Here is a 26,654-nt window from a genome sequence, read left to right as displayed (position 1 = left end):
AAATTATATGGAGCAGTTAAGGTGATTTGATTAGGTCCAATCCATCTTGCTTTGTTACTTTTAAAATATTGACTATTGCTATTTTCTATGATTTTGGCCCTAAAAGCTGAAACTTAATTCACTTAATTTATAAAGCAAGAGCATCTTATTTTCAATGCTGTATCACATGTTTGGACCCTATATTGTAGGTTTTGCCCTCTCTCCATTTGTGGGATAATGAGGTTTTCCCTTTCTCTTTCCACAGTAGACGCATAATTAACCTTGGCCCGGTGATGCTTATTTCTGAAGAGCAGCCCACTCAACCTGCATTGCCTGTGCAACCAGAAGGTACAAGGGTCGTGTGTGGGCACTGTGGAAACACATTCCTGGTATGTAGCAAGACCTTTGTCAGAGACATCAATCTGTTCAATGTAGGTCATGATCACACAGATTTGACCACTGCTTGTAGTCTTATAGTTTGGTCCAAGTGCAAATTGACCAAAGGATTAAAATAAAACCTTTTTTAAAGAAAGATAGTTAATCAGAACCGCAGTTAATAATATACTGCATTATTTGTAAACTACATATAAGGTGCACCTTCTGACTCATTCGTTTGCAAAAGGGGCCTCTCTGGATAGACCAATAATAAACAAGCATCTTGTCCTCTAGGCAGAGCAACGGGTATCTTGGCTTAGTGAGCAATTGAATCTACCTTCTGCCCTCACCTCCTTGCTGCTGCTGCTGCTGCTAAGTCGCCTCAGTCGTATCCGACTCTATGCGACCCCATAGACGGAAGCCCACCAGGCTCCCCCGTCCCTGGGATTCTCCAGGCAAGAACACTGGAGTGGGCTGCCATTTCCTTCTCCAATGCAAGAAAGAGAAAAGTGAAAGTGAAGGCACTCGGTCGTGTCCGACTCTTCGCGACCCCATGGACTACAGCCTACCAGGCTCCTCCATCCATGGGATTTTCCAGGCAAGAGTACTGGAGTGGGGTGCCATTGCCTTCTCCGACCCTCACCTCCTTAGTAGAGCACAAAATGTACAGCCTCATGCAGTGGCCTTGCTTGATTCTAGATTCATGGTTCTAGATTCAAGAAATATTCTTATTATAATTTATCAAATTTTTTCTGATTTTTAAATATGAAACTTGGAGTTAAGGGAATAAACTCAGTTCATTTCAGTTCAGTCTCTCAGTCCAACTCTTTGTAACTGCAGCATGCCAGGCTTCCCTGTCCATCACCAATGCCCAGAGCTTGCTCAAACTCATGTCCATTGAGTCAGTGATGCCATCTAACCATCTCATCCTCTGTCATCCCCTTCTCCTCCAGCCTTCGATCTTTCCCAGCATCAGGTCTTTTCAAATAAGTCAGTTCTTCACAGTGGGTGGCCCTAGTATTGGGTTTCAGCTTCAGCATCAGTCCCTCCAATGAGTATTCAGTACTGATTTCCTTTAGGATTGACTGGTTGGATCTCCTTGCAGTCCAAGGGACTCTCAAGGGTCTTCTCCAGCACCACAGTTCAAAAGCATCAATTCTTCAGAACTCAGCCTTCTTTATGATCTAACTTTCACCTCCGTACATGACTACTGGAAAAACCATAGCTTTGATTATACATAGCTTTATTGGTAATGTCTCTGCTTTTTAATATGCTATCGAAGTTTCTCAGCTTTTCTTCCAAGGAGCAAGTGTCTTTTAATTTCATGGCTGCACTTACCATCTTCAGTGATTTTGGAGCCCAAGCAAATAAAGTCTGTCCTGTTTCCATTGTTTCCAAATCTATTTGCCATGAAGTGACGGGACCAGATGCCATGATCTTGTTTTTTTGAATGCTGAGTTGTTTTTTTTTTAAGTATTTTATTATATTTTTAAAAAGGTCATATTTACAGTCACAAAAAAGGCTCCTGAGAACACTTCAAGGAATATAAAAATAATCTATATTAACAAGTTTGCTATCCATACACACTGCAGAGTCACTAACTTCACTGGAAGTTTTGAAACCCCTGTATATTGTTGGAGTTTCTGATGCAAGACTCAAAGGAGATTATGGCAGTATAGAAGGAAAAAATTAATCTGGCCAACATCCCTCTTTCCCTGAAAAGCCTGTTACAGGCTTTTATTTTAAAAAGGAAAAGGTTTTCCAATATTTACAGGTAACTTAAAAGCTTTGAAATGGCAGCCTCTAACTGCAGACTGCCACATGTATGTAAAGATTTGATGTTCAGAAACTTGAGGGTCAGCCACCCCACCCCCCTGCCCCCACATACACAATTAATAGTCATGGCTCTTAATTCAGCCCTGCTAAGTAGGCATGGGTAGCTCTTACTTTTATTCAGTTCAGTTCAGTCGCTCAGTCGTGTCCGACTCTCCGTGACCCCATGAATCAACAGCACGCCCAGGTCTCCCTGTCCATCACCAACTCACGGAGTTCACTCAAACTCATGTCCACAGAGTCGGTGATGCCATCCAGCCATCTCATTCTCGGTCGTCCCCTTCTCCTCCCGCCCCCAACCTTTCCCATCATCAGAGTCTTTTCCAGTGAGTCAGCTCGTCGCATGAGGTGGCCAGAGTATCGCAGTTTCAGTTTTAGCATCAGTCCTTCCAATGAACACCCAGGATCGATCTCCCTTAGAATGGACTGGTTGGATCTCCTTGAGGTACAAGGGACTCTCAAGAGTCTTCTCCAACACCACAGTTCAAAAGCATCAAGAGGGGAAAAAAGCCTCCCAACAAGGTAGGCAGTTGATCAGGATCTTTATGGCTCTGAATGCTGAGTTTTAAGCCAGCTTTTTCACTCTCCTCTTTCACCTTCATCAAGAGGCTCTTTAGTTCCTCTTCACTTTCTGCCATAAGGGCGGTGTCATCTGCATATCTGAGGTTACTGTGTCCCAGCAATCTTGATTCCAGCTTGTACTTCATCCAGCCCAGCGTTTCTCATGATGTACTCTGCATATAAGTTAAATAAGCAGGGTGACAATATACAGCCTTGATGTATTTCTCTCCCCATTTTAAACGAGTCCATTGTTCCATGTCCAGTTCTAACTATTGCTTCTTGACCTGCATATGGGTTTCATAGGAGGCAGGTAAGATGCTCTGGTATTCCCATATCTTTAATAATTTTGCACAGTTTGTTGTGATTCACACAGTTAAAGACTTTAGCATAGTCAGTGAAGCAGAAATAGATGTTTTTCTGGAACTCTCTTGCTTTTTCTATGACCCAGCATGTGTTGGCAATTTGACCTCTGGTGCCTCTGCCTTTTCTAAATCCAGCTTGAACATCTGTAAGTTCTTGGTACACATACTGTTAAAGCCTGTCTTAGAGAATTTTGAGCATTACTCTGCTAGCATGTGAAATGAGTGCAATTGTGTGGTAGTTTGAACATTCTTTGGCATTGCCTTTCTTTAGGATTGGAATGAAAACTGATATCTTCCAGTCCTGTGGCCACTGCTGAGTTTTCCATATTTGCTGGCATATTGAGTGCAGCACTTTCACAGCATCATCTTTTAGGATTTGAAATAGCTCAACTGGAATTCCATCACCTCCACTACCTTTGTTCATAGTGATGCTTCCTAAGGCCCACTTGACTTCACATTCCAGGATGTCTGGCTCCAGGTGAGTGATCACACTGTGGTGGTTATCTGGGTCATGAAGATCTTTTTTGTACAGTTCTTCTGTATATTCTTGCCACCCCTTCTTAATATCTTCTGCTTCTGTTAGGTCCTTACCATTTATGTCCTTTATTGTAACCATTTTTGCATGAAATGTTCCCTTGGATCTCTAATTTTCTTGAAGAGATCCCATTCTATTGTTTTCCTCTATTTCTTTGCATTGATCACTGAGGAAGGCTTTCTTATCTCTCCTTGTTATTCTTTGGAACTCTGCATTCAGATGGGTATATCTTTCCTTTTCTCCTTTGCCTTTTGCTTCTCTTATTTTCTCAGCTACTTATAAGGCCTCCTCAGACAGCCATTTTGCCTTTTTGCATTTCTTTTTCTTGGGAATGGTTTTGATCACCACTTCCTGTACAATGTCCCAAACCTCCATCCATAGTTCTTCCTTGAATAATCCAAATCCTTGACATGGATAATCCTTATAAACCACATTATAAGTGAGCTGACTTCAGTTGTTCAAACATACATTTTCAGTGTGTACCAGACACTGGGTTACATACTTGGGAAACAGGAAAGTGCAGCCCCTGCCCTCATGGGATTTTCCAATAATAGCAGGAGAAAGACAGTTAAAACAAGAATTATGTGCTGGAAAATCACATGGACAGAGGAGTCTGGAAGGCTGCTGTCCATGGGGTCGCTGAGGGTCGGACATGACTGAGCGACTTTGCTTTCACTTTTCACTTTCATGCACTGGAGAGGGAAATGGCAACCCACTCCAGTGTTCTTGCCTGGAGAGTCCCAGGAACAGGGGAGCCTGGTGGGCTTCCGTCTATGGGGTCACACAGAGTCGGACACGACTGAAGTGACTTAGCAAGCAAGCAAGACAACTAAACAGCAAAGAGGTTAATTGCATCTGTGTGGGGCAGGTGTTTTCCTTTACTGATGGAGGGCAGGGCCACATGCTGGGTAGGGTTGGCATTTCCCAGTGAAATTTAACACAGCCTATCATATGTGCCTGAATCATAGATGATAGTCCAAACTTTGCCCTGAAGTGGGCCAATACAGTACCTTCAGACAGGTTCCGATTTGCTTCACTTGTTCATAGGCTTCTATAGTTCGGCTGCTTGGCAGAGACTGATGTGTGTGTGCATGCTCAGTCGCTCAGTTGGCCTGACTGTGACCCCACGGACTGCAGCTTCCCAGGCGCCTCTGTCCATGGAGTTATCCAGGCCAGAATACAGGAGTGGATTGCCTTTTCCTACTCCAGGGGATCTTTCCATCCCAGAGATCAAATGACCCCAGTTGTCCGTTGTACCCATTAGAAAATAAAATCTAGTAGGGTCCTATCAGCTGACTAGCTTTTAGTAGTATTACTTTCTTATGTATCTCCTAAGATCAATTTAAAAATATATCTTGGCAAAACTAAGTTATCTATTATATTTACAGAATGGTTAGAAATAAGCCAAATATTGGAAGACCTCTACTAAAAACAAGTGGGTTTTAGAGAAGTTGCTTTTAACCTTTATGATAGAAAATAATTTTCATAATAGCCAAAATATAGAAACAATGCAAATGCCCACAGTGGGTGAATGGATTAAAAGGATGTGGGGCTTCCCAGGCGGCGCTAGTGGTAAAGAAGCTGCCTGGCAGTGCAGGAGACACAAGAGACGTGAGTTCCATCCCTGGGCCTGGAAGATCCCCTGGAGTAGGAAATGGCAAACCTTCCCCAGTATTCTTGCCTGGAAAATTCCATGGACAGAGGAGCCTGGTGAGCTACAGTCCCTGGGGCCACAAAGAGTTGGACGTGACTGAGCGCAAACAAAAATACACAATGGAATATCATCCAGCCACAGGAAATGATCTGGAGAAGGGAATGGCAACCCACTCCAGTATCCTTGCCTGGAGAATCCCATGGACAGAGGAGCCTGGCGGACTATAGTCCATGGGGTCACAAAGAGTCGGACACGACTGAGCGACTACACTATTCCTACAAGAAATGAGGATATTCTGCCATTTGTGACAACACAGGGTTTCTTGAGCACATTTGCTAAACAAGGTAAGTCAGACAGAGAAAGAGAAGCACTGCATGATATCCCTTAATTACAGAATGGAAAGAAATTGAACCTGTAACAACAGGAAAATGGTGGGTTCCAGAAGATATCAGAACACGGGAGGTGGGGGAAAGCCTCATGGTACAAACTTGTAACAATTAGTGAATAGGTCATGGAGATCTAAATAAAGCCCAGTATGATGAGTATTGTTGTTGTAGTTCAATCGCTCAGTTGTATCCAACTCTGTGACCCCATGGAGTGCAGCAGGCCAGGCTTCCCTGTCCTTCACTATCTCCCAGAGTTTATAATGAATAGAAACAGCAATAACATAATAAATATAACACTGTGTTATAATTAGGTAACGTGATAAATGTCACTACAGTGACAACCATGTTACAATATATAAGTGTATCAAAGTAGTAGACTGTACACCTTAAATGTATACAATGTTACCTATCAAATTTGTCTGATTAAAAACAGGAAAAATTAGATATTTTTTTCTATTGACACTTGAAGGTTTGGCAGTAAAATTTTAAGAGTGCAGAGGCTGCATTTTAGATAAGAGAACAGTGGTCAGTCCTTTCAAAAGGACAGGTATTTGCATTCATTCAAATAGATTATGACAAAGTTATTTCTAATAATACATGTTTTTGTAGTCTTGGTTTGCCACATTTAAAAGAATTCTTGTAGATAACAACAAAACCAGATATGCTAAGTTGCTGCCTGTATAAGTTACTAATTATACAACAGAGTCTTGGTTGTTTGTCAGTTATAATCAAATTTATCATGCATAATCTGTGCTGAAATGATAAAACCTGACTAAATAATCTCCTATAGGTTGGTCATCTAAAATTCTAGAATCTTTGCCAATGTGTTAGCCTTCAAACTTGGATTTTGAGTTACTGTCTTAGTTCAGTTCAGTCACTCAATCATGAGTGACTCTGTGACCCCATGGACTGCAGCACGCCAGGCCTCCCTATCCATCACCAACTCCCAGAGTTTACTCAGATTCATGTCCATTGAGTTGGTGAAGCCATCCAACCATCTCATCCTCTGTCTTCCCCTTCTCTTCCCACCTTTAATCTTTCCCAGCATCAGGGTCTTTTCAAATGAGTCAGTTCTGTGGATCAGGTGGCCAAAGTATTGGAGTTTCAGCTTCAGCTTTCAGCTTTAAGGGGTTTCATAATTGCTTCCTCATCCACTTTGCTTCTTTTAACAAAGAAAAGCTAAAGCTTAAATTTGTTATTTATAAATAAAATTTGCAATGGCATTACAAGTTCAACAAGGGTTTCCCTTGTGGCTCATCTGGTAAAGAATCCGCCTGCAATGGGGGAGACCTGGGTTTGATCCCTGGGTTGGGAAAATCACCTGGAGAAGGGAAGGGCTACCCACTCCTAGAGAATTTCTTGAACTGTATAGTCCATAGGATTGCAAAGAGTCGAACATGACTGAGTGACTTTCACTTTCACTACAAGTTCAACAACTGTCTCATAACTAATTGCTGCTGCTGCTGCTGAGTCACTTCAGTCGTGTCCGACTCTGTGTGACCCCATAGACGGAAGCCCACCAGGCTCCCCCGTCCCTGGGATTCTCCAGGCAAGAACACTGGAGTGGGTTGCCATTTCCTTCTCCAATGTGTGAAAGTGAAAAGGGAAAGTGAAGTCGCTCAGTCGTGTCTGACCCTTAGCGACCCCATGGACTGCAGCCTACCAGGCTCCTCCATCCATGGGATTTTCCAGGCAATAGTACTGGAGTGGCTTGCCATTGCCTTCTCCGCATAACTAATTACAAATACATAAAAAGTAATTAGTAAGATTTCTGTATTCTTCACTTCTTAGTGTTCTATGCCAATTTATGTAGAAATCTATGTAAGTCTCTGTTTAGTGCATTAATTTTAGCATTTTAACTATTAATAATAAGCTTTGAAATAAATTCATTACAAAATAAGTAGTGAAAGAAACAGTTAACGGTGCTTGAAAAAACTGTAGCCTTGGTTTAGCTTTTTCAAACATTGAAAAATAATCATTGTGAAAAGAGTGAGCATTCATGTAAAGTTTCATTTCTAGTTTATTTACCTTGGGTCTGTATATTCCTACTGTGACTGAGATTATTTCAAGGCTACGTAACTTTCAGAAAGTTTGAAATTAAAATGAATAAAAAGAAGTCCAAATTCAGATTTGTCTTTTTAAAAGTTAATCATTTAAAAATTAAAAAGAAAAATTATGTATCAAATATTTTCTGAACATTATCTTCTATTGTGTGGAAAACATTTAAATATGCATAACTTATTGAAGCCCCGCTATACCTAGAATTTGAGAGTTATGAAGAAAAAGGAGTGACCCAGAATCATAAACAAAAATTAATATTAATGAAAGAAAGGTTATTCTGATGAGAAAACTGTTAACGTACTTGAAGGAATTCTATAAAGGAAGTGTACACTTTACAAGAAGATATGTAGAAAAGCAAATGAAGGGAGGTGAAAGCATTGCAGGTGGATTCTTTACCAGATGAGCCACAAGGGAAACCCTTGTTGAACTTGTAATGTCATTGCAAATGGTATTTATAAATAACAAATTTAAGTTTTTCTTTGTTAAAAGAAGAAAAGTGGCTGAGGAAATGCATTTTTTTGTGGTGATCAGTTACTTTTTTATGAATTATTTTTTAATTGGAGGATAATTGCTTTACAAGGCTGTGTTGGTTTCTATCATACAACAATGAAAATCCCTTATAACTATATGTATATATAGACATATATAAGTATATATATACTTATATATATAAGTATATAAGGGTATACTTTTATACCCTTTCCCTCCTGACTGCCCTCCTACCATCCCTCCATGCTATCTAGCATCTCCCTGCTAGCTAGCTATTTTGCACATGGTAGTGTATATTTGTCAGTGCTATTAATACTTATTTTAAACTTATATTGCACATCTTTTCAAACAGTTTAACCTACTTTTAATACCAGTAAACTGTATCAAGCATCTGGGTAACAGTACTGTGAAGAAGGTAGCCCACTTTACTGCCTGTATTACAGGGAAGATATAGGTAATAAAGTCGAAGCTATGGTTTTTCCAGTGGTCATGTACCGAGGTGAGAGTTGGACCATAAAGAAGGCTGAGCGCCAAAGAATTGATGCTTTTGAGCTGTGGTGCTGGAGTAGACTCTCAAGAGTCCCTTGGACTGCAAGGAGATCCAACCAGTCCATCCTAAAGGAAATCAGCCCTGAATAGTCATTGGAAGGACTGATGCTAAAGCTGAGGCTCTAATACTTTGGCCACCTGAAGCGAAGAACTAACTCATTGGAAAAGACCCTGATGCTGGGAAAGATTAAAGGCAGGAGGAGAAGAGGGCAACACAGGATGAGACGGTTGGATGGCACCATCGACTCAATGGACGTGGGTCTGAGCAAGCTCCAGGAGATAATGAAGGACAGGGAAGCCTGGCGTGCTGCAGTCCATGGGGTCGCAGTGAGTGACTGAACAACAACACATGGAAGAAAACTGAAAGAAAGTTGTTTATAGGAGTGTATTTTTTTTTTACATGGAATAAACAACTATAAGCAGAAAGCAGTTTCCTCACGTTAGTTCTCAGTTCAGCTCAGTGGTGTCCGACTCTTTGTGACCCCATAGACTGCAGCATGCCAGGCCTCCCTGTCCGTCACCAACTCCCAAAGTTTACTCAAACTCATGTCCGTCGAGTTGGTGAGGCCATCCAGCCATCTCATTCTCTGTCGTCCCCTTCTCCTCCCGCCTTCAGTCTTTCCCAGCATCAGGGTCTTTTCAAGTGAGTCAGCTCTTTGCATCAGGTAGCCATTAGTTCTACTTGTATCTAATTTATTTATTTACCTTGTGCATTTTCTACATAAATAGAATAATTGTATTTTAGTATTGAGTCTTAATATCCATGTATTTAAAAAAGCTAGTTATTAATATTCAGAGAAAAAACAACTTTGGAGATACATGAAATATGCTTTTATTTTCTGGCATGGACTGAGACATAAAGCTGAATAAAATGACCCCAATTATGACATGACATTCAGTTTTCATTGTAAAGCAAACCTCGATTGCATCAGAAAATTGGGAAAACCTTGGGAACTGTTTCAGAGGGGAAGTGTAACCCTTATTTTAAGGGAGGGGTAGATGAGTTGGAGGGGGAAAGCTCTATAAACATGAAAAGGTTAATGGCTTCTGTTGTGATCCCTGAGAACATTTGAACCAAAAGAAACAGCTTATCAGATTGGATGGTTTCCAGTTGTTTTTCTTTTCAACCTCTCTTATTTATTTTACAGTGGATGGAATTGAGGTTCAACACTCTGGCAAAATGCCCACACTGCAAAAAAATGTAAGTCCTGTACCACGGGAAATACTACTGGGAAATATTTGAGAACAATTTAAACTGTTCAGAATTTTCACTGAAGTCAATTTCGATTTTAAGATATAGTTCAGAATGTATGCATGGTTAACATGTTTATGATTTTCAAAACTAAAAAAAAGACATCTTTGAACTGATTAATATATTCCATTTTGCAATTAAAATGATTGGACTTAACCTATTCTCTAAAGGTAAAGCAATTTCTAAGGAGGTGGAAATTGCAAGAATTAACTGTAACCTAGTAAGGGTTTGCAAATGTTCTAAGTGGTTATAATTTGTTTTAAATAATCTAAAATTTATATTTTTTAAAGTGGGCTGTAATCTAGGAGAAAGACAGATTTCGGGGGGTTAATAATTAAGTCATTGGATGGCAACGTTTTTATAATTATTTATCTCTCTTAACAGTTCAATTTCTCTGTGTTCCTAAATGGTGTACCTAGGAAAAATAACAAAAGGCAATATAAAAATGGGAAAAAGTAGAAGATATTTTGCTTAAAGACATTTTATGCCATCTGTGTTGAGAGTCCCCAGGTCACCCTAAGGGTTTTTGACATTTTAGGAGAACTGGTAGGAATTAGTATACAGTTGTACTCACAGCTTTATGGTGAACATATGCAAAGTAAAATCAGCAAAAGAAAAAAGGCACATGGGCAAAATCTGGAGGAAACCAGGAGCAAGCTTTCAAGAGTCCTCTCCCAGTAGAGTCACACAGGATTTATTCCTCCATCAGTAAACTGTTATAAAACATGTGAAATGTTTTGAGGGGCTTCCCCCTTGGCTCAGCAGTAAAGAATCTGCCTGCAATGCAGGAGATGTGGGTCGTATCCCTGGGTTGGGAAGATCCCCTGAGGAGGAAATGGTAACCCACTCCAGTATTCTTGCCTGGAAAATTCCATGGGCAGAAGAGCCTGGTGGGCTGCATACAGTCCATGAGTTCTTTTAGAGTCGGGCATGACTAAGCATACACACATGTGAAATGTTTTGACAAGAGAAGCTTATTGGAGACTCAATGTCCAAGGTATAATTGGAGCTGGCCACATAGGCACCTGTTGCACAGCACATACCACAATTCCATACTCGCAGAAGGAAAGCAGGTATTCAACATAAACCATAGTTTACTTTGTACAAGCAGTTTAGTCATAGCAAACCACTCATCAGTAAGGGAACAGTTAGAACTATTTTGAAATCTAAGTTCCCAGGAGTCTGCCAGCTTGTCTAAGGATAGCAATCTTAGGCCAGCTATATTAACTGTTTTCTGCACAACATCTATTTTGATAATAAAATTTCAATTCAAAAATTACTGTTTTTCACTTGTCTGTGTGGAAAGTAAGCAAAGGAAATTAAACTGGAATGTTTTGGTAATTCAATATTGAAAATGAAAAATATGAACTCATAGTTAAATTTTTGTGATCCTTTGAATGAAGTAAATACTGTATCTATTTTGAGAGTAAAGTAATTCTCAGAATGGTTTATAGGAGGAAAGAATTTTAAAATGTCTGAGAAGTAGAACATATGTAACAAGATATCTCCTTTTATTTGTGCTTGCTGTGATTCCAGCTAAATATAATCCTATGAGAATAAATTCTTTACAACATATTTCTAGCTTCAAAGGAACAGATATTTCCTTTTTTATTTATTTGGGAAATTAATCATCTGAATGTTTAACTTAGCTGAATCTAGGACAAGTCTGCACATGGTGAAGCAAAGTGGATAACCCCAGATTAGTGCACAGAAAATGGATACTTCAGGGACATACCAAACACACACATGTGTGAATATGTGTGTGAATAATCCATATTTCTGTATGTTACCTATATTTTCCCAAAAATGAAGACAATTACATTGCATCCTCACCAGAAGGATTAAATTGGATTTAAAGAAATATTTTAGAAAATAAAAACTGGAGACTTCTAGTGATTAGCAGATCGTGTGCTAAGCACGGTGATCGTTCCTTTGTATGCACATATATTAGCTGTAATCTTTACAAATCCTGCATGGCAGGAATTATTATCCTCATTTTATGAATGAGGAGCTGTTAGAAAGGATACTGATTTTGCTCAAGTGACTTGCTTTGTTGGTTTAGTTTAGAACAATGGCAATATTTTGCTAATAAGAAAGAAGTATTGAATGTTTAGATATTCTACCACAAGACTGTCTCTTAGTGTAAGAAGAATTTGTATCTCTTTCTTAAGGAACAATTTGCCTAGAAATTCACTTGAAATGAATCAGCTTAAATGTCATTCTTAGAGGAATGTGTATAGAATTGGAATCACATGCTGAACACGAGAGGACTTAGGACATTCATTACTTATTTGAGGAAAGATCATGTTATCACATGAACATTCACAAATCATATCTAGATTTTTCTCTTTGAATATTTTCCTTAACACAATGATGAGTCATCTATCGAAGTGAGATTCTGAGATTTTTAAACTCAAATAGCAAATATCCTAAAATTATTTTTTGTTATAGAAATTACTAAATCATTGCTGTGGAATTAGCATTATTTTTATATCTCACAAAACAAGTGGGGGGAATACCTTCCCCCAGGGCTCCAGAGACCAAGAAACATTTTTTAATATCACTGTTTCTTATTCATATGACCACTGAGGCTGTAACAGCTAATGGTGAGGTTTCTCTCTCGATTAGGCGACTTGTGGCTAATGCTGGACAGGAGCTGTAGTCCTAGCATTCTGAAATGACAACCTGAACCATTTTTCCATGAAAATATTTTAATGGATTTACGATTGGTGACATGATAACTTAATCCATGATAATTATCAATGAATATCATTCCTTCTACATCACTGAGGTACTTTTGTGTGGATCTCTCTCTACCATTTTAAACAAGAGCAATTTAAAACTTCTTATTCTCATAAGTTGGGGCTTCCCTGGTGCCTCAGTGGTAAAGAATCTGCCTGCTAGTGCAGGAGACATGGGTTTGATCCCTGATCAAAAATATCCCCTGGAGAAGGAAATGGCAACTCACTCCAGTATTCTTGCCTGGGAAATCCTGGGGATGAAGGAGCCTGGCAGGCTACAGTCTGCAGGGTGGCAAAGGGCTCAGAGATGACTTAGCAACTAAACGACAGCGATAAATTCTCATAAATTATCGTTTTACTTTTCTGGTTAGTGCTTTCTTTTATAATTATTCATTAATTCAACAGTCCTGTGCTGGGTACTAGCTGCTCAAAATAAAGATATAATCTTACCTTCAAGGAACTTTGTCTTATGGGTATGTGGAAGAGAACAGAAAATTACAATGAAGTTGTACGATAAAGTGCTTTGGAAGGTTATACCTAGCATGTTCTGCTCTGAAGATATCCTAATCCAGACTGGAGGGAAAGGGAATATGAAAGGAAGCTTCCAGGAAAGAGGGATATTAAAGGTGACTGGTGATGCAATATACTTAAGTGAAGAAAGGGAAGAATCCACAACCCAGAAGACTCTACCCAGCAAGACTCTAGTTCAGATTTGACAGAGAAGTCAAAAGCTTTCCAGACAAGCAAAAGTTAAGAGAATTTAGCACCATTGCACTAGCTTGACAACAAATGCTAAAGCAGTTTTTCAAGGCAGGAAACACAAGAGAAGGAAAAGACCCATAAAAAATAAACCCAAAACAAATAAGAAAACTGTCATAGGCTCATGCTGCTGCTGCTAAGTCACTTCAGTCGTGTCCAACTCTGTGCGACCCCATAGACAGCAGCCCACCAGGCTCCCCGTCCCTGGGATTCTCCAGGCAGGAATACTGGAGTGGGTTGCCATTTGCTTCTCCAGTAGGATCATACATACTGATAATTAAATGTAAATGGATTAAATGCACTAACCAAGGGCTTCCCCAGTGGCTCAGTGGAAAAGAATCCACCTGCAATGCAGGAGCCATAGGAGTCACCAGTTCGATCCCTGGGTCAGGAAGATCCCCTGGAGGAGAGCATGGCAACCCGCTTCGGTATTTTTGCCTGGAGAATTTCCAAGGACAGAGGAGCCTGGCGGGCTACAGTCCATAGGGTTGCAAAGAGTCGTTCGTGACTGAAGCGACTTAGCATGCACGCACTAACCAAAAGACCCATACTGTCTGGGTAGATGAAAACATGCGCGTGTATGCACTTCCAGTTACCACATCATTCTACTTAACCCCTCAGATTGTATGTAAATATTTTGGAGGACAATTACTTGACAATATTGCGGTGTTTTTTGCCATCCTTCATCGTGAATCAGCCACAGGTATACATGTATCCCCCTACCCTGAACCCTGCTTGCAGCTCCCTTCCCACACCATCCCTCTGGGTTGTCCCAGAGCACCAGTTTTGGGTGCCCTGCTTCATGCATCAAACTTGCACTGGCCATCTGTTTTACATGTGGTAATGTACATGTTTCAGTGCTATTGGGTTAATCATGTTTCCATTATGGCTTGCAACTGTAATTATCTTTTATTTTTTGTTTGGCTATTGATTGTGAAAATGGATAAATATCTTTTACTATAGTGATTATGTAACTATTATTCATTTTAATATGTTGAATTAAATAATGGAATTATATATCACTATATATATGTATCTAATTATACTTAAGAATTATATCTCACAGAAAATAACAGAATTATATATCACTAACACTGTCATTTAATTTAAAAACCTATAATCACTCTTTAAAATCCAGATGTACATCAGAATTATCTTGGAATTTTCTGAAAAATACAAATGCCCAGGTATTGTTATTCGGAAACTCCAGATGTGATTATAATGAGCAAACTAGCTGGCATATTGAGTGCAGCACTTTAACAGCATCATCTTTCAGGATTTGAAATAACTCCAATGGTATTTCATCTCCTCCACTTTGTTCGCAGTGATGCTTTTGAAGGCCCACTTGACTTCACACTCCAGGATGTCTGGCTTTAGCTGAGTGATCACACCATCATGGTTATCTGGGTCATTAAGACCTTTTTTGTACAGTTCTTCTATGTATTCTTCTTAATCTCTTCTGTTTCTGTTAGGTCCATACTGTTTCTGTCTTTTATTGTGCCCTTCTTTCATGAAATGTTCCCTTGGTATCTCTAATTTTCTTGAAGAAGTCCATAGTCTTTCCCATTCTATTGTTTTTTTTTTTCTTTGCATTGCTCCCTTAAGAAGGCTTTCTTATCTCTCCTTGTTCTTCTTTGGAACTCAGCATTCAGATGGGTATCTTTCCTTTTCTCCTTTGCGTTTCACTTCTCTTCTTTTCTCAGTTATTTGTAAGGCCTCCTCAGACAGCCATTTTGCCTGTTGCATTTCTTTTTCTTCGGGTGGTTTTGATCACAGCCTTCTATACCATGTTACGAACCTCTGTCCATAGTTCTTCAAGCACTCTGTCTGTTAGAGCTAATCCCTTGAATCTGTTTGTCACTTCCACTGTATAATCATAAGGGATTTGATTTAGGTTGTATTTGAATGGCCTGATGGTTTTCCCTACTTTCTTCACTTTGTCTGAATTTTGCAATAAGGAGTTCATGATCTGAGCCACAGTCAGCTCCTGGTCTTGTTTTTGCTAACTCTATAGAGCGTCTCCATCTTTGACTGCAGAGAATATAATATAATCAATCTGATTTCAGTACTGACACACAAATGAATATAAATAAAATAGTGGATTGTATTACTGTCAATACATTGGTTATAATATTGTATAAGTGTTACCATTGGGGAAACTGGTTAGAGAACAAATGAGATCTCTCTGTATTGTTTCTTATAACGGCTTTTGAGTCGACATTTGTCTAAAACAAAAAAAATTAATTAACCCAAGCAATAAGCAGGCGGGGTTTTAAAAACACAATGAAACTTCTAGAAATTAAAAGTTACAGAAGTGAAAATACAGTAGAACAAGCTAAACAGCAGATCAGATTAATTTGACAGTTGAAGCTGTGGATTGGAAGACAGAATTAAGTAAATTAATTCTAGAATTAATTAAGTAAGTAAACTAATTCTAGAACCCATCAGAGAGAAATATAAAAATAAAATTGAAAGGAATATATGTAAGAACATCTGATATATTTCTAATTTAGGAGGAAAAACTAGAGAATGGGATAGAGGTATTTTGAAGAGATAATCCCTAAGTATTTTCAGAGATATAATAGATATGATCCCATAGATTCAAAAAGCACAATGAAACCCAAGCAGAGTAAATAAATGAGTTATAGTGAAATTGCAGACAACTAAGATAAATAGAAGATATTAAAAGCAGAGACAGAAAAGGCAGATTTTTAGTGTGAAAAAGATAGCAGTTCTGGCAGCAAGCCTCTCAATAGCAACAAGGGAAGCCAACAAGTTTAAAAATACTTCAAAATTCTAAGAGAAATCAACTGTCACACTGTTGTTGTAGACCTATCTAGACCATCACAGGCTAATGAAGTTTTTAAATAGATATTGGCAAATGCAGAACTAACCAGTCAGAACCCAACCCAGGGACCGAACCCAGGTCTCCCACGTTACAGGCGGATTCCTTACCAGCTGAGCCACCAGGGAAGCCCCAACTCACCAGCAGTAAAAACCAAAACAGAGTGGTTACCATTCTGATACCCTCACTAAAGAAACTGATGAAAGATGAAATTAGGGAAAATATCCTTGAAGAAACTTCTGCACTGCAAGAGTCAAGAAAGTATGAACCAAGAAATGCTAAACATTCGTCAGAAGCGCTGACTGTAAAGTAGCAAACACAATAACAATGGGACTTCCCGGGAGTCCAGTGGTTAAGAATCCATCTGCCAATGCAGGGGACACAGGTTTGATCCCTGATCTGGGAACGAAGATCCCACGTGAGTGAGTGAGTGAGTGAAGTGGCTTAGTCGCGTCCGACTCTTTGCAGTCCTGTCGTCTGTAGCCTGCCAGGCTCCTCTGTCCGTGGGATTTCCCAGGCAAGGATACTGGAGTGGGTTGCCATTTCCTTCCCCACGTGCCGGGAGGCAAATAAGCCCGAGCGCTAACGGTACTGAGCCTGTGCTCTGGAGGCCGTGAGCCCCAGCTGCTGAGCGCACGCACGGCACATGCTGAAGCCCGCGCGCCCCAGAGACTGTTCTGCAGCACAGGGGAAGCCGGGCAGTGAGACCTTTGCTCAGCGCAGCCAGAGCTTAGATCCGCCTCACTGCGCCTAGAGACAGCCTGTGTGCAGCAGCGAAGACCGAGCACAGCCAAAGTGAATAAATTTAAAAAACAATAATGGGCTTCGCTGGTGGGTCAATGGTAAAGAATCCACCTTTCAGTTGCAGGAGACTAGGGTTCGATCCCTGGTCGGGGAGAATCCCACCTGGCGTGGAGCAACTAAGCCCATGCGCTGTAAGGACTGAAGCCCACATGCCCTGGAGCCCTGCTCTGTAACAGGCCAGGCCTCCGCAGTGAGAAGGCTGCACCCTGCAACTGGAGAAAAAGCCCACACAGCAACAAACACCCAGCGCAGCCAAAATAAATAAATAATAAAATTTTCATTTTTTATTTAATAAATTTAATTCATTAATTTAATAATTTTAATAGATTTAATTTTTAATTCAATTTAAATTATTTAATAAAAATGAATAATAAAATTATAAGAAAACAATAACAGAAATACTGTTAATGCTAACAAATTTGGAGAAACAAAAATAGAATCGAACTGACATATTGAAGAACAAAATCACATAACATGGGAGTGGAGTATTTGGAGTTAAAGCTTTCTAAGATCCTTGGATTTGTTGGAAAGATAGATTTTTCAAATGATTTTAGTTTTTAAAAGGTATGCATATTAAAATTTAAGTTCCACTGCTAATTGAATAGAAATATACATCATTAAAATTCAAAATAGTAGGTAGCAAATGAAATAAGAGTGTCAGCTGCTGCTGCTGCTAAGTTGCATCAGTCGTGTCCAACTCTGTGCAACCCCATAGATGACAGCCCACCAGGCTCCCCTGGCCTGGGATTCTCCAGGCAAGAACACTGGAGTCAGTTGCCATTTCCTTCTCCAATGCATGAAAGTGAAAAGTGAAAGTAAAGTCGCTCAGTCTTGTCCAACTCTGCGAGACCCCATAGACTGCAGCCCACCAGGCTCCTTCATCCATGGGATTTTCCAGGCTGGAGTGGGGTGCCATTGCCTTCTCCGAAGAGCATCAGAGTCAATCCAAAAGAAATCTAGAAAAGGGGATGGGAGGGCAAAGAAGACAGAGAGTAGAAAACCAAAATAAGAAGAAATAATCAACATATATTAGTTGTCAGAATATATATAAACGTAATAAAACTTGTGAGAAATTATCAGACTAGACTTACTAGATGCACGTCGTACATCTATGTGCAATTTGAAGATGAAACACGTACAATATGAGAACATAGAATAAAAGTAAAAGGTGAAACCGTGGAACACTAACCAAAAGGAATGGTATCCCAGGCAAACACTAACCAACAGTAAAACAGCAATAGTAATACTAGGTAAAATAGCAGAAGCTGCTGTTCTTCTCTTCCTTGCAGTGGAACTGTCTGTCTTAACGGCTGCTCAGCTACAGACTCCACTTCCTAACCTCTCTTGCAGATGGTTGTGACCATGTGTTTGTGTTGAGGACCATAGGATGTGAACAAAAGTGATGAATACATCCTCCTGGAACTCTATTTAAAGACAAAACCTGCTTGTCCTGCTTTTTACTCCCTTCTTCCAGTTGCTTGGAGAAGGCAACTGCAGTAGAACATTTGTTACCATATCGAGTCAGTGGCAGTCCTGGAACAGAACTGTTTACCAGCCCTTGGGTATACATTTACCTTTGAATTCTTATGTGCAAGAGAAATAAAGCTACTGTTTTATAGATTTCTCTGTTATAGCATTTTAGCATATACCTTAATTATCTCATATGCTTTAGGGTATTATTACCATTATGGTCACTTCATCGGAAATATAAATTCCAAACTTGTCTGCAACAAGTAATCTAACTTCGATACATGTAAAATAAAAGATGAACAATTATAGGAACTATGCTCTTGACAATCAACATAAATGCTGTCAACTAAAAGAAAGGCACAGTGTGAGAGTTGGGAGTTAAGTTTCATCGGGGATAGATACCGGTCCAGAGAGGTAGGGAGGAAGGTCAGTATATATGTGATTTTGGTGAAGGGGGAGTACGTGCAATCAAGCACCTATTTTTGCAGAAGATTGCTGCTGGTCTTATGAAGTCGTTAGTTGCTACTAGTGATTCTTAATCCCACTAGTAGACATAAGAGGAGTAGACATTAGTGCTTTTCTAGAAATGAGGAGCTGCAAGAATTGGGCTCATAAAATCTTCTCCTGAAAAGATCTATCTGAAGACTTTGTCTGCCAGATTTTCTCAGAGAACAAACTGTCTCATTCCTGAACTACACCCTGAACTCCTTTCAGGGAGTGTTGAAGGTCAGTTAGCTGCAGCAGCTCATGATTTAATCCTTGTAGAGGTAGCTGGCAAGTGCCCATTTGTAGCTGGCGATGCAAAAAACAAAATTGTAATACTTTTAGAAGAAAAGGTAGAAAAATATTTTTATGAAAGAAGTAGAAAAGAATTTCCTAAAAAAGTACAAACCTTAAAGGAAAAGATTGGTAGTTTTGACTATATCAGAAGTACTTTGTATTACATTGGTATCACTAGTAAATACTCATATCAAAATATGTTATTAAAGATGACTTTGTAGAAACAGACTAAGAAGATGTCCTGTGGCTAAGACTTGGCCTTCCAGTGCAGGGTCTGTGGGTTCAGTCACAGATCAGGGAGCTAAGACCTTATATGCCTTGTGGCCAAAAAACCAAAACCCAAAACAGAAGCACTATTGTAACAGATTCAATAAAATCTTTAAAAATAGTCCATATAAAAAAATCCTTTTAAAAAAAGAGATATGTGTGGTATATATAGCTACATGGAATAGTATGCAGACTATATAAGTATCATCTATGAATTATCTAAATACAGCCCAAGACAAAGAGACAATGGGTGTGAACAAGCAATTAATAGAAAAAATCAGTAGTCAGCCTGCATATGAGAAGATGTCCAACCTCACTACAAATCAGTTATATATTAATACATAATAAATCCACAATGGCATACCTTTCACACTCATGAAATTCTCAAACCTGAGAACATTACCAAGTGTTGAAGTGTTAATGAGAATATAGGTAGACCAATGGAAGTTCTCATATAGTGTTGGTGGAGATATAAATTTGACATTTGTTAAAACTAAAGATATGTCTACAGTACAACCCAGCAATTCTATTCCTAGGTATATGTTTGATAAATTCCTGCATATTTACATAAGGAAACATTTAGAGTGTGTTTGAAACAGTCTTGTTATAATAGCAAAAAAATTTTTTCCAAGTCCCTGACTGTCCATCAACAAGAATGAGAAAGCTGTTTGTATGTGTGTGTGTGTGTGTGTGTGTGTATAAGGGAAGATAGTTGTGACAGTGAATGAAGTAACTTTCTGCGTGTGAATATGGAAAAGTCATGTCGAGTATCAAGGGGAAAAAAAACAAGTCACAGAAGCATACAGCTTAACACATGTATGTGTAGAAAGTTTTAACACTTGCAAAACAATATTATGCGTTACATACAGATACCACATTGTATTAAATGTATAAGAGATTTTATTATCCACGCAATGGGTGTTTTTGGTCATTGCCTTTCCTTGTGATAAGATGGCACTTGTGTTGTAAAGTCTCAGTAAATTATTTCTTTCCTGTGAAGATTTCCCAGAGGTAGAGACTGTATATGTTGATGAAAAATGAGCATGGGTTTTCTAAGTATTAGAAAACTAAAGTGTGTTTTTAAGCACACTTTAAACACAAAAGTGTGTTCCTTTGGCTCATAGAAAAGCTGTTACAGTATTCACTTAGAAACTTTTGACTTATTCTAGTAAATTTAGTTGCCTTCTAATCCATGGTAGATTAGGCTTCCCTTGTGGCTCAGCTGGTGAAGAATCTGCCTCCAATGCGGGAGACCTGGGTTTGACCCCTGGGTTGGGAAGATCCCCTGGAGAAGGAAAAGGCTACCCACTCCAGTATTCTGACCAGGAGAATTCCATGGACTGTATAGTTCATGGGGTCGCAAAGAGTCAGACACAACTGAGCAACTTTCACTTCCATTGTAGATTAGACCGCCAGAGGCAGATACGTACGTAGGTAAGTGAGAAATGATGGCCAGCTGTGAGATGTAACACAGGAGAAATCACCAAATGCACACATGGTTATTAAAAGTAGTCAAAGGTTAAATATAACATACAGGCTGCTGCTGCTGCTGCTGCTAAGTCACTTCAGTCATGTCCGACTCTGTGTGACCCCATAGACGGGAGCCCACCAGGCTCCCCTGTCCCTGGGATTCTCCAGGCAAGAACACTGGAGTGGGTTGCCATTTCCTTCTCCAATGTGTAAAAGTGAAAAGTGAAAGTGAAGTCGCTCAGTCATGTCCGACCCTTAGCAACCCCACGGACTGCAGCCTACCAGGCTCCTCCATCCATGGGATTTTCTAGGCAAGAGTACTAGAGTGGCTTGCCATTGGCAGTGAATCACAAATTCCCTATTAACTCCAGATAATAGGCTGTATACCACTGCAATTAATGATAACCACCCCCCACCCCCAGATCATCAAGATGTTTCTGTTTTGGTTCAAGTATGCAGGAATTTTTATGATACATATTTGCAACAATATTCATCAATTTTTAAAAAGGGACTTAAGGGAAGTTACTTTTCTGTTATGCAAAAGTAACCTTTTTAGAATAACACACTCCTAAATTATGCCTAGTAAGTGATGTACTTCTATATTTCACTTATTCAATAGACATTCTATGAGTAATTTACCACATGATAGGTATAATGTTGACACTGGCTATACACAGACAAATCAGATAATTATATATATATAGGGCTGTCTGCTGTCACCCTGTTTAACCTGTTCGCTAAGGACAAAGTGAGAAATGCCAAGCTGGATGAGTTACAAGCTGGAATCAAGATAGGTGGGAGAAACATCACCAACCTCAGATATGAGGATGATACCACTCTAATGGCAGAAAGTGGAGAGGAACTAAAGAGCCTCTTGATGAGGGTGAAGGAGGAGAGTGAAAGAGCCAGATTAAAACTAGATATTAAAAAAACTAAGATCATGGCATCTGGCTGCATTAAGTGAGTGAGTGCAAGTGAAAGTCGCTCAGTCGTGTCTGACCCTTCGCGACCCCATGGACTGTATAGTCCATGGAATTCTCCAGGCCAGAATACTGGAGTGGGTAGCCTTTCCCTTCTCCAGGGGATCTTCCCAACCCAGGGATCGAACCCAGGTCTCCCGCACTGCAGGTGGATTCTCTACCAGCTGAGCCACCAGGGAAACCCAGCAAATAGAAGGAGAAAAGGTGGAAATAATAACAGATTTCCTCCTGTTGGGCTCTAAAATCACTGCAGATGGTGACTGCAGCCATGAAATCAGAAGATGATTGCTTCTTGGCAGGAAAGCTGTGACAAACAGACAGTGTGCTGAAAAGCAGAGACATTACTTTGCCCACAAAGGTCCGTATAATCAAGGCTATGGTCTTCCCAGTGGCCTTGTGTGGTTGTGAGAGCTGGACCATAAAGAAGGCAGAGAGCCAAAGAATTGATGCCTTCAGACTGTGGTGCTGGAGAAGACTCTTGAGAGTCCCTTGGACAGCAAGGAGAACAAACAAGTCAATTTTAAAAGAAATCAACCCTGAAAGCTCATTAGAAGGACTGATTCTGAAGCTGAAACTCCAGTATTTTGGTCACCTGATGCAAACAGTCAACTCCTTGGAAAAGTCCCTAATGTTGGGAAAGATTGAGGGCAGAAGGAAAAGAGGGCGTCAGAAGATGAGACGGCTGGACGGCATCACTGATGCAATGGACATGAACTTGGGCAAATTCTGGGAGATGGTGAAGGACAGAGAGGCCTAGTGTGTTGCAGTCCATGGGGTCCAAAGAGTCAGACACAACAGGGCAACTAAACAACAGCAGTATCACCCACTAACACAATATGTGATATGTGTTAATGTGTGTGTGTTTAGGAAAGGAGAAAGTGCTAGTTTGGCTTTTTGACCTTTGCTATACTTTTACTATTCTGAATTTTTTTTAAAAATTAGAAGTAGAACTGAAAACTATTGAATTTAGAATTTCAGTTGAGAGATATATTTTATGAATTTCCCATAGGCTTCTTGCATATGTATTTAAGATTTTTAAGAGTTTAATCTCTTTAATTTTTTAATCCTAATTCTTACAATGCAAAAAATTAATATTGTTAAAATGGCCATACTACCCAAAGCAATATACAGATTTGAAGAGATCCCTATCAAATTCAGTTCATTTCAGTCGCTCAGTTGTGTCCGACTCTTTGCGACCCCATGAATCACAGCACGCCAGGCCTCCCTGTCCATCACCAACTACTGGAGTTCACTCAAACCCATGTCCATCGAGTCGGTAATGCCATCCAGCCATCTCATTCTCTGTCGTCCCCTTCTCCTCCCGCCCCCAATCCTTCCCAGCATCAGAGTCATTTCCAGTGAGTCAACTCATTGCATGAGGTGGCCAAATTATTGGAGTCTCAGCTTTAGCATCAGTCCTTCCAATGAACACCCAAGACTGATCTCCTTTAGAATGGACTGGTTGGATCTCCTTGCAGTCCAAGGGACTCTTAAGAGTCTTCTCCAACACCACAGTTCAAAAGCATCAATTCTTCGGCGATCAGCTTTCTTCACAGTCCAACTCTCACATCCATACATGACCACGGGAAAGACCATAGCCTTGACTAGACGGACCTTTGTTGGCAAAGTAATGTCTCTGCTTTTTAATATACTATCTGCTGCTGCTGCTGCTAAGTCACTTCAGTCGTGTCCGACTCTGTGCGACCCCATAGACGGAAGCCCACCAGGCTCCCCCGTCCCTGGGATTCTCCAGGCAAGAACACTGGAGTGGGTTGCCATTTCCTTCTCCAATGTGTGAAAGTGAAAAGTGAAAGTGAAGTCGCTCAGTCGTGTCTGACCCTTAGCGACCCCACGGACTGCAGCCTACCAGGCTCCTCCATCCATGGGATTTTCTAGGCAATAGTACTGGAGTGGCTTGCCATTGCCTTCTCCGAATATACTCTCTAGGTTGGTCATAACTTTCCTTCCAAGGAATAAGCATCTTTTAATTTCATGGCTGAATCAGCAACCGCAGTGATTTTGGAGCCCAAAAAAATAAAGTCTGACACTGTTTCCACTGTTTTTCCATCTATTTCCCATGAAGTGATGGGACCAGATGCCATGATCTTTGTTTTCTGAATGTTGAGCTTCAAGCCAACCTTTTCACTCTCCTCTTTCACTTTCATCAAGAGGCTTTTGAGTTCCTCTTTACTTTCTGCCATAAGGGTGGTGTCATCTACATATCTGAGCTTATTGATATTTCTCCCAGCAATCTTGATTCCAGCTTGTGCTTCTTCCAGCCCAGCGTTCCTCATGATGTACTCTGCATATAAGTTAAATAAGCAGGGTGACAATATACAACCTTGACGTACTCCTTTTCCTATTTGGAACCAGTCTGTTGTTCCATGTACAGTTCTGACTGTTGCTTCCTGACCTGCATACAGGTTCCTCAAGAGGCAGGTCAGGTGGTCTGGTATTCCCATCTCTTTCAGAATTTTCCACAGTTTATTGTGACCCACACATTCAAAGGCTTTGGCATAGCCTTTAGAATAAACATTTTCTTACATCATTATGTATTCTCAAACTAGAATTCTGAAAGATGAATATAACGTGACTTAATGAATTCCATACTATTGGACACTTAGCATTTTCCTTCTTGTAAATAATACCAGCCAAGCTTCCTTGGTGGCTCAGCTGGTAAAGAATCCACCTGCAATGTGGGAGACCTGGGTTCGATCCCTGGGTTGGGAAGATCCCCCGGAGAAGGGAATGGCTACCCACTCAGTGTTCTGGCTGGAGAATTTCATGGACTGTATAGTTCATGGGGTCGCAAAGAGTCGGACATGACTGAGTTACTTTCACAAGCAACATCTAAAATCATTGTGTGTTTTAAAAAATGGAAGTAGGGGTGATTTACAATGTTTTTAATGTAATTAAAATCAAATTACCCATTACCTTTTTCACAGAACTAGAACAAATAATTCTTACATTTATATAGAATCATAAAGGACCCAGAATTGCCAAAGCAATCCTGAAGAAAAGAACAAAGCTGAAGGCAACAGACTTCAGACTACACTACAAAATTACAGTAATCAAAACAGCATGATATTGACACAAAAACTTATGTGGATCAGTGAAACAGAATAGAGAGCCCAAAATAAATCCACGAACCTATGGTCAATTCATCTTCAACAAAGGAGGCAAGAATATACGACGGGGAAAAAACAGTCTCTCCAGCAAGGTGTGTTGAGAAAGTTGAACAGCTACGTCTCTAATGAAATTAGAAACACTGTCATACCATGTGCAAAAATAACGTCAAAATCACTTAAAGACTTAAACATTAAACAGGACACCATAAAACTCCTAGAAGAGAACATAGGCAAAACATCTTCCAGTATAAATTGCACCAATATTTTCTTTGGTCAGTCTCCCAAGGCAATGGACATAAGAGCAAAAATAAACAAATTGGCCTAATGAAACTTACAAGCGTTTGTACAGCAAAAGAACCATAAAGAAAATGAAAAGAAAAACTAGTGGCTGGGAGAAAATACTTGCAAGTGATGTGACTGACAAGAGCTACATTTTCAAAATATGCAAACTCAACAGCAACAAAACAAACAACCCAATTGAAAAATGGGCAAACCTAAATAGGCATTTCCCAAAGACATACAGATGTCCAAAAAGCACATTATAAGATGTTCAGCATGGCTAATTATTAGAGAAATGCAAACAAAACTACAGTGAGGTGCCATCTCACACTGGTCAGAAAGGAAATGTTTAAAAATTCTGCAAGTAACAAATACTGGAGAGGACTGGAGAAGAGGGAACCCTCCTACACTGTTACTGGGAGTGTAAGTTGGTTGCCATAGTGGTGGGGTAGGGGAGAAATAGATTGGGAGTTTGGGGTCAGCATATGCAAACTAGTATATATAGAATGGATAAACAACAAGGCCCAACTATGTAGCACAGGAACTATATTCAATATCCTGTGATAAACCATAATGGAAAAGAATGTAAAGAATTTATATATATATACATATAATGTAAAATTGAGTCACTTTGCTGGACAGCAGAAATTAAAAAAACATTGTAAATCACCTCTACTTCCATTTTTTAAAAAGCACAATGATTTTAGACGTTGCTTGTGAAAGTAACTCAGTCATGTCTGACTTTTTGTGACCCCATGAACTATACAATCCATGAAATTCTCCAGCCAGAACACTGGAGTGGGTAGCCGTTCCCTTCTCCGGGAGATCTTCCCAACCCAGGGATCGAACCTAGGTCTCCCACATTGCAGGTGGATTCTTTCCCAGCTGAGCCACCAAGGAAGCTTGGCTGGCATTATTTACAAGAAGGAAAATGCTAAGTGTCCAATAGTAGGGAATTCATTAAGTTATGTTATATTCATCATTAAGTTTGAGAATACTTAATGATGTAAGAAAATGCTTATGCTAAATTGGTAAGTTAGAAAAGATGGCTGTAGAAAAATAGGCAAAATGTTCAGTGGTATTCATGGTAGTGGA

The 26,654-nt window shown here is 39.9% G+C and overlaps 1 protein-coding gene across 1 annotated transcript in view; it reads left to right on the top strand.

Annotated features, from left to right (window-relative positions):
• The window catches only part of PIP4P2 (phosphatidylinositol-4,5-bisphosphate 4-phosphatase 2), a 71,378-nt gene that overhangs the window by 41,126 nt on the left and 3,598 nt on the right, over nucleotides 1-26,654 (top strand). The window contains exons 4-5 of the mRNA XM_055432029.2: nucleotides 245-368; nucleotides 9,933-9,985. Coding sequence (XP_055288004.1) covers nucleotides 245-368; nucleotides 9,933-9,985 — 177 coding nt within the window. The remainder of the gene's footprint in view (nucleotides 1-244; nucleotides 369-9,932; nucleotides 9,986-26,654) is intronic.

Source organism: Moschus berezovskii, chromosome 16 (genome assembly GCF_049115385.1).
Source record: "Moschus berezovskii isolate FMDL1 chromosome 16, NW_MosBer_1.0, whole genome shotgun sequence".
NCBI lineage: Eukaryota > Metazoa > Chordata > Mammalia > Artiodactyla > Moschidae > Moschus > Moschus berezovskii.
Note: the sequence above shows the minus strand (reverse complement) of the source record. Positions and strands in the feature narration are given on the sequence as shown.